Source organism: Neophocaena asiaeorientalis, unplaced genomic scaffold (genome assembly GCF_003031525.2).
Source record: "Neophocaena asiaeorientalis asiaeorientalis breed wild unplaced genomic scaffold, Neophocaena_asiaeorientalis_V1.1 scaffold685, whole genome shotgun sequence".
NCBI classification, from domain to species: Eukaryota; Metazoa; Chordata; class Mammalia; order Artiodactyla; family Phocoenidae; genus Neophocaena; species Neophocaena asiaeorientalis.
Genome location: NW_020174574.1, coordinates 93,836 through 101,743, shown reverse-complemented (window position 1 = coordinate 101,743; position 7,908 = coordinate 93,836). Strand labels below are relative to the sequence as shown.

Genomic DNA, 7,908 nt, shown 5'->3' with positions numbered 1-7,908 from the left:
TGAGATCCCAACAATGAACTGACTACCTAGGAACCTGAAAAGGCTTCCTCCTAAAAGTGCCCAAGTGCCTGGGTGCCAAAGGAGTATGAAGAATAGAGGCAGAGACCAGGGTGGAGGGATCAGCCATAGCCAGAAGAGGCTGTTTGGGATGTGTACCAAGCTTGGGGGACTTTCAAGGGCAGGATTCCTGACGTGCCTCTGAGGTACTTGCATTGTTCCATGAGACTGAAAAATCTTTTATCATGAATCCCCTCAAAACCCAGACACTTAGCATTATGCAGTTTGCAAAAGCGCCACTGTTGACTGGATAGCTGGGAGTGGGGTATGATGGCCAAGCTTTAAATCAAACCAAACCAAACCAATAAACAAACAGTAAAGAAAGCACCAAGAGAAAGTAACCCTGTTGCCCAGAAGCATTCATATAGCAAACTTAATGCAAAAGCATACAAGGTAAGGGCAATGAAACCCCACTGATGATGTGGTGGGGGAGGGAGGAGAGGCAAATGAATGAGGGGCCACAGGCATCATGCTAACCGTTGCTGCTTGTTGCTGTCTCCGCGCCCTTTGACCCTCACGTACCATTTGTATAATGGCATCAGCCTCAGCCTCCAGCTGCCGAACAGCTGCCTGGATGCTGCTAGCTGAGCCTAAACCGGAAGAACCTGGGAGAAAGAAAAAAGAAGGTAAGATGTAAACTGTAGAAAGAGAGAATGCTCAATATTCTCTCCCATCTCCTGGGCCACCACAGGGCACCTTGCTGAAGTCTTTGAGCTTTAAGCTCAGGCAGCCTCAGAATGCTCATCGTAAGGCACTAAGAACTACCTTTACAGATAAGGGCAGGTGACATGGGGCTGGGCAGACGGATGGTGGCAGGTGAGAGAGTTCTGCGGGACAGGGGGAAAGACATTGGATTTGGCATGCCATAGCTGAGGCAACATGGCTACAATATTTTAGCCAAGAGTGTTCAAGGAAGCAGAGAGGAGACAAACTCAAGTGAGTTAAATCTTGTTCACCAAAAGATCTGTCCCCAATTTCCTTGCCAGATTTCCACTCCCCTTTAATTCCCACTTGCTCTAGTGAAATTTCCTATGTAGACGGCTTGAGTGAGATACAGAATGCAGCCACCAACATTTTAAGATAGGATCATCATTTTCCTTAGAAAAGATCAAACAGGAAGGAGACATGACATTAAGTCCTGCCCTCCAGGGTCTCTTGTTTTTCCACCACCAACCTTGCCCCTCAACTGGACACCCCAGTTCCATACCTAGCCTGCCTGTCTGCTTGGCTTTCTTGTTAGCTCGGCGTGTGTCGTCCCGGAGCTGGATGATGACCTGCAGTACCCTCAAGAAGAACTTCTGGGTAGATGTCTTGGATGTCAACATGGACATAGAAGGCAACTGGAGCTCCCGGCCACCCAGAGGTCGCTTCTGAGATGCCACGATTACCACATTCTCAGCCATGTCAAACCTGGAGAGTGTAGAGGTGGCTTGCGTATACTGAGAGCATCAAAGCATCAACACCCAGAGCAGGCACGGCTTTCTTGTGTCAAGCAAGGGGTAAGGAATCTCAGAAGAAAACCACGCAAGTAGGAAAAATAGGGCCAAGTGTGTACAGGACAGAAACAAAGTCTGTCCAGTGAAGAGGGAAAAAATAACCAGGAAGCCAGGAAGAGCCACTGTTCAGAATGTCCCTGATCCCAACCCCACAGCCAAATGGGCAGCTGCCACCTACCTGCTCTGCATTTTGCCTTTCAGCTTGGTGGTCTGTGGCTGCTCCTCAGGCAGGCCATCAGGGGAGAGGGTCTCACACTGGGCTCGCCGCTGCTGTTCCAGATTGTATTCCCGTAGTTCAGCCAGAAGGGTTCCTGGGCAGGCAGAGAAGCCAGCAAGTGTTCAGAGACTTCCCTAATGAAGCAGTGAAAAGCCAAACCTTTCCAAGAAAACTTCCTAGGTGCTTTGCTCAGCTGCACTGAACCTGGAGTAAGCAGAAATTTTGCTCTGTTCATTTTACTATGTGTGCTCACAGATCAACTAACTGCTCAGGGGCCACTGGTTTATCTGGCCTTGAGAATTTGCTGAATCTACAAGAAATAACAGCTCAGTGCAGAGGGGAAAAAGTATCTCTTTTGAAGCCCGTATACCTCTCAAACTTCTTAGGTTTTTGTGGTAATCTCAGGCAAATTGCTTAACCTCTTTCCCAATTTGCTTACCCATCTTAATAATGGGGCTCATACTGCCTAACCTCACAAGGCTGCTTTGAGAATTAGGAGATAACTGTCTAGCAGAGTGCCTAGGATACTGCCTAACCTATGGATGTTGAATAAATGGTGGCAGTCAAGAAAGATCAGAAGCCTCTTTTGGAAGAACTCTGTAATTCTCATGCAACAAAGAAGATCCTAGGTCACACAGTTTAATTGACTCTTATCACCTCAGCCCCAGGGATGTTTGTGAGAAGGAGATAACTACACAGGTGGTTGAGATCTAGGGAGACCCATGATTGGGATGGGGGGTGGGAGAGAGCAAAGAGAGTCTCTATGCTGAAAGCAAATCTGGCCCCACTCCTTGATTCAGTCACCCCGTCATCTGGGTTTTAGTTTTCTTCTTGGTAAAACAGGAAGACTGAAACTAGATAATTTGCAAGTATTCTTAGAATTTTTGTACCCTCAAAACTGCACAAAGGCGGAGGGTATTATTCTTTCAATTCCCGAGCCTGAATGTAGCATAGGTGCATCTCTGAGGTGGCGAACTGCCTCAGCAGGCTCATCATAGGGCTCTTATGAGTGCCCAGAATGGAAAAGCAATGTCGGTCCTATGAGTGCTCATTTTCCTTCACTAAGCACCAACTACCAGCTGTGTGCCAGGGATTGGGAATGTACAGAGAAGACCAGCCCTGCTCTCAGAGAACTGGGCAGAGGAAAACAGATGACAACCTAGTATTTTCAGTGCTGTGACAGAAGAGCTCATGGGGCTGTGCTACAGATGCATAGAGGAGTTTGATTCAGCCTGGGGGTTCAGGGAAGGCTTCCATAAAGAGGTGACACCTAAGTGAAAGGTTTCAGAAAAACAGGGTGCTTTACTCCTATTATTACCTATCTGTTTACAAAGGGTATAACCCAGATGGCGGGCTCCATTCAGTAGCAGCTTCAAAACAGTGTCCCGGGTCCCAGGGTCCCCCCGAGAGAGCTGCAGTAACACATTGGCTGCATCCTCTAGGCCTTCTTCAGAACAAGAATGGGATGTCAACACCTGGGAAAAAGAAAGGAGATGGGGTGAGCCCCAACTTGAGAACTAAAACATTATCTACCCCAGTCAACTCTTTCTCCCCCAACCAGAGGGAGGTCAGAAGAGCTTGGACTCACCTCCACAGAGAGCTGGAGCTGATTTTCAGTGAGGCCAGAGGATACCATCTTAAAGTCTGTGCTGCTGCCGATATCACCCACCTTCGCTGGAGATTTGCTGGCCTTAGTAGTAGTAGAAGCTTTGAGGAAACAAGACACTGTAAGCCTCTGAAACTCACATGCCAGAGACTTAAGTGGCAGAGCCAATCGCTGCATTGCCCAGGGCTTCAAAATGGAAAAGTAGTGAAAATGAAGATCCACCCCACATAGCCAAATCCAAATGACTTGGGATACCAAGGACTCTTATGACTGTACCTTCTAAAGTGACAAAGAATCCCAGATTATTTTTCACAACTGTTCCCCTACCATCAGAGGGCCCTCTGAAAGACCCCCTTCCTTCAAAATCTGTTTCTTCAAATGATTCTTATTAGTGTGCCACAGGGCTCATTCCCTTCACTTCCTGGGGTGGCCTGGCTACTTGATTCTACCCTGATTCCCACTGTATCCTGCCTGCTCTTGAACTGCTTCCTCTGAGAACTGGCTCCCTCAACCAGGCTAGAAAGACTGGGGATTCTTTAAAGACAGGGACTTTCTCCCCCTCCTCCTTTTTGAGCTTAGCTAGGGGAAGCCACATTCAGTGGTCTCCACAGGAGTGGTGGAGTGGGGAGGGAGGGGAAAATGGAGAGAGAGAACTTGGACCAATGAGGGTGAGAATTAACACATTTGGCTCTCACAAACACAAACCAAGCTGATTGCTGTCATTTAGGGAGGAATACCTGGGTGGGGCAGAGTTGGGGGTGAGGTGGGTGTACACACCCCACAGCTCCCAGCCTATATCCACACTTACTTGAAACAGTAGTGGTAGAAGTCGTGGGGGTGGTCACTGTGGTTGAAGCGGCTACAGCAATGGTGGATATAGTCGTGGCAGCAACCAGGGACGGAACAGAAGTGACAGGGGTGGTTGCAGCAGGGGGAGTGGGTGTGCTGGAGGCAGCAGTGGTAGTGGTGGTAGATGTGGTTGAGGTGGCAACAGTGGTGGAGGAAGCACTGTTGCCAGAATTAGCCTGTGCTTCCGACACTTTGTTTTCTGGGAGAGCAATTGAGATGAGAGAAAGGAGTCTGAGGAGCTTCTCAGTTAAGAGAGAGCTCCGGCGGATGACTGGGTGTGACAACATGTTCATGAGCTGCCCCAGTGGAGAGGCCTCGAGGCTGTATGGGGAAGTTTCCCCCTCACCACCAGCGCTCACTGGCACTGACTTCACGGAGTTCTTGCCTTTCCGGCTGACATTCATGTTGTCCAGTTTTACCAGTAAGTCCCAGAAGTCTGTGCAAATGCCACTGCTCGTGGACTGTGAAGAGCATGGGCTGCAGGCCTGCTTACTGCCCCTCTCCCGATCACTCTCACAGTTTGTTTCTTTGGTCCGCTGCTGTGTGAAGTGGCTGGGAAACACCTGCCAGGAAAAGAAGGACAGGCTTGGTCTAGGAGGTCTACACAGAAAATGTCTTGTGACAAGGAAAGAAAACTGGCTCCTAGACTCTCCACTCCTTTGGACAGCTTTAGTAACACTGGAGAGATGTAACATAGGAGTTTTATCCAACTGATGTTGTGAAGCAGCCTAGAGAAACTAACAAAAGCTCTGTAGGGAGACAGACGATTAGCAAACTTTTCTGAGCATCTATCTCTATACTTACAAAATGGGGAGGATACCTACATGGCTGTGCAAAATTGTTGAGATTACCAGGCATTTTGCATAGTGCCTGGTATAAGGCAGGCCCTCAACAAATGGCAGCAAAGCTTATGAAAAAGAGGACTGAAAAAAAAAAAGATAAAAAAGGACTGAATTAAGTTCTAGGTCCAGCCAGCTCCATCACTTACTAGCCACATGACAAAGCCACTAAAGATTTCTGTATCCCAGCTTCTTCATCTGTAAAATGGGAACCATGCAGACCACTGAGGGTTGTTTGATGGCTGAATGAGACAATGCATAAAAATTGTGAAGAGTGAACACAAAAACCCCACAAAATTACTTACTGGACAACCTCCCAGAAACAATACAGGCCTCAGCACCAATGATGAGGACCTGGTAGCTCCCTCAGAGTTCAGATTTCACTACACTATGGCTGACAACCATCTTCCATCCCCAGGAGTTGGGTTCCTCCAAGCTCCTCACCTTGGCTAATTGAATGAGTGTATCCAGAACGTGTCTGCAGACAACAGGAGCAGCCTGGGGGTGGATGTGGACAGTGGAGCCACTACTTGCATGCTTCTCAGTATGTTTGCGCCCCCCTGAACGCTGGATCTGGAATATATTAGTCCTGCAGCCTAGGGCTGCATCCATGGATACTGAGAGCCAGGAAAGCTGGTTGGAGCTCTTAGACTCCATCTTGTGTAGCAGGTCCAGGGGCCGGTTCTCATGGCTGCTTGACCCGCAGCTCTTGCTTGACTTTTTGCCCTTTTCCTCACTTGAGGAGAGCCTGGGTGTTTCAATGCAAAGCTCACTCTCACTGCTGCGCTGCAAGATGGAGAGCAGGCTTCGGATGACCCAGTGGCGAGTCTGGGCATGGTAGCAGAGATTTCTCAGTACTCGATGTAGACGGCTAGTATTGAGCTTTGGCTCATCCACAAAAAGTAGGACCAGGAGACAAGAGAGGGCTTCGTGATCCAGGAGGAGCCGTCCTCGGAGGCGTAGGAGAGTGTCCACATTACTGCCAGAAGGCCTGGAACAGAGCATGGTTTCTGGGTAATACTTCGGCTAGAGCTCTGGGATCAGGCATAGGCCTAAGGGAGGGGGATGAGCTGGATACATCCAGGAGGCTCGAGCAGGGAGGGTGTCCAGTCCAAGGACTCTTAAGTATTCTTAATAGTAACAACAGCTGTCTCCTTGAGTGCCTACTATGTTCCAGACACCCTACAATATCTGTAACAGCTTCCTCACGGGGCTCCTGTAAAGACTAGAGAACCACCCAATTTTGAGATGATGAGCAAGAGGCTCAAATAGGTTAAGTGACTTGTCCTACATCACACAACGATTGAGAAGAGAGCAGAGATTGCAGCCCAGGTCTGTATCAACTGCTAAAATTGGACTGCCCATAAAGTCCTAGGACACAATGCTTACTTTGGCTTTCCATAGACTACCAGGAGGTTGCCTGCTGAATAGGGACTGATCACTCCACGCTCTGGCCTTGTTAATAATGAACTCTTCTGCAGCCTAGATGCTGTAATCTCAAGGCAAGTGGTTCTCACTGTTTTCCTATTTGTGTGGGAGGCAGGTGGCTTTCCTTGTTGTAACCACAGCTAGAGCCTGCTGCCTGCCTACTTTACTTTGCGATTATGGTCTACAGTAGCTACACTAACCAGAAGTGTGGCTTTCTGAAGGGGGAGTCCAAAGATCTGGCTTCCCCAATTCATTCAAGTAAACATCCTAGAGAGATCATTCAGCCTCTCCACCTATAAATAAAGGGAGTTGGACTAGTAGTAGACATGGAAGGTGGTATGGCAAGGAAAAAAAGACAGGCAAAGGGTACCTATTATGGCTGCTGCTACCCCCCATCTGGAAGGTGCCGCCTCTCTGCACGGCAAGCCGAGTATATTGGACCCCACGGTTGCCACTCAGGCGACTGGTGAAGGCTGGAAGGAAAGAAAAAGGAAACTGAAATTGGGGAGGGGGTGTGTGCTGAGCTGGGTCCAAGTAATACAAAGGGGAACAAAGAGTCTCATGTGGCCAAAGCCAGACATTCCAGAGCCCTCCCACTTGCCTCCCTCTGTACCCGGGCTTCGAAGAATGGCAGAGAGTGCAGAGGTGCTGCTGTGCCCAAAAAGCCGCTCATGCATGAGCTGCCTCTGCCGGGCTTCTTGCTCTCGCCTCAGGGCTTGAGCCTCAGCTGCAATGTCAGGTGGCATCACGGCCAACACGCTGTCCTCCATGTCCTCTAGGACACTACGGCGCAGGTCTGAGGGCAGAGTCTGGATGAAGGTCACAGGGTCCATGGGGGTGTCTGAGCTGGCATTCTGGGCCAGTTCCCGTCGCTGTTGCTCAGCTCTCTGCTGTGCCAGTACCTACAGAGCAGGAGGAGTCAATGGGGGCATACCCACAGCCAGGTAGCCTGGCACCACCAGCCCCCCCCCGCTCACATACTTCCTCCTGGATGGCTGGAGGCAGGGCAGCCAGGAACTCAGGGCTCACTTCGGTCACACCAGGATTCCCCACCACTGCAGGAGCTGAGCTATTTGTCGAGGGGGCAGTCCGTGTTGGTGGACGAATGCCCAGCTGGTTCTGTAGAACTTCTCGGCGAATGTCATCAGGGAGAGCGGCCAGAAAAGAGGGGTCCACGCCTTCGGGAAGACTAATACCTGAGGGGATATGCAAGATGTGAAGGGACTCTCACTTCTACTGAAGCCTAAAGATGTACTTGGATCAAAGAAACCCATGGCCTTGGATGAGGGAGACCAGCTTTCTCTGTCCTCATTTCATGCCAAGGACACAGGGGACACAGAGAAGGCCCACCCACCCTTCCCTAGGCTTAGAACAGCTGTTATATGCCAAGTTCTGTGTGTGCACTGTCTCTTCACC

At 49.6% G+C, this 7,908-nt stretch overlaps 1 protein-coding gene across 1 annotated transcript in view; it reads right to left on the bottom strand.

Moving 5' to 3' along the window:
- The window catches only part of HUWE1 (HECT, UBA and WWE domain containing E3 ubiquitin protein ligase 1), a gene marked incomplete at its 5' end in the record, with an annotated part of 110,201 nt that overhangs the window by 8,538 nt on the left and 93,755 nt on the right, over positions 1-7,908 (bottom strand). The window contains 10 exons of the mRNA XM_024758006.1: positions 535-662; positions 1,265-1,467; positions 1,732-1,864; positions 3,089-3,245; positions 3,359-3,477; positions 4,185-4,788; positions 5,509-6,055; positions 6,863-6,965; positions 7,106-7,394; positions 7,474-7,688. Coding sequence (XP_024613774.1) covers positions 535-662; positions 1,265-1,467; positions 1,732-1,864; positions 3,089-3,245; positions 3,359-3,477; positions 4,185-4,788; positions 5,509-6,055; positions 6,863-6,965; positions 7,106-7,394; positions 7,474-7,688 — 2,498 coding nt within the window. The remainder of the gene's footprint in view (positions 1-534; positions 663-1,264; positions 1,468-1,731; positions 1,865-3,088; positions 3,246-3,358; positions 3,478-4,184; positions 4,789-5,508; positions 6,056-6,862; positions 6,966-7,105; positions 7,395-7,473; positions 7,689-7,908) is intronic.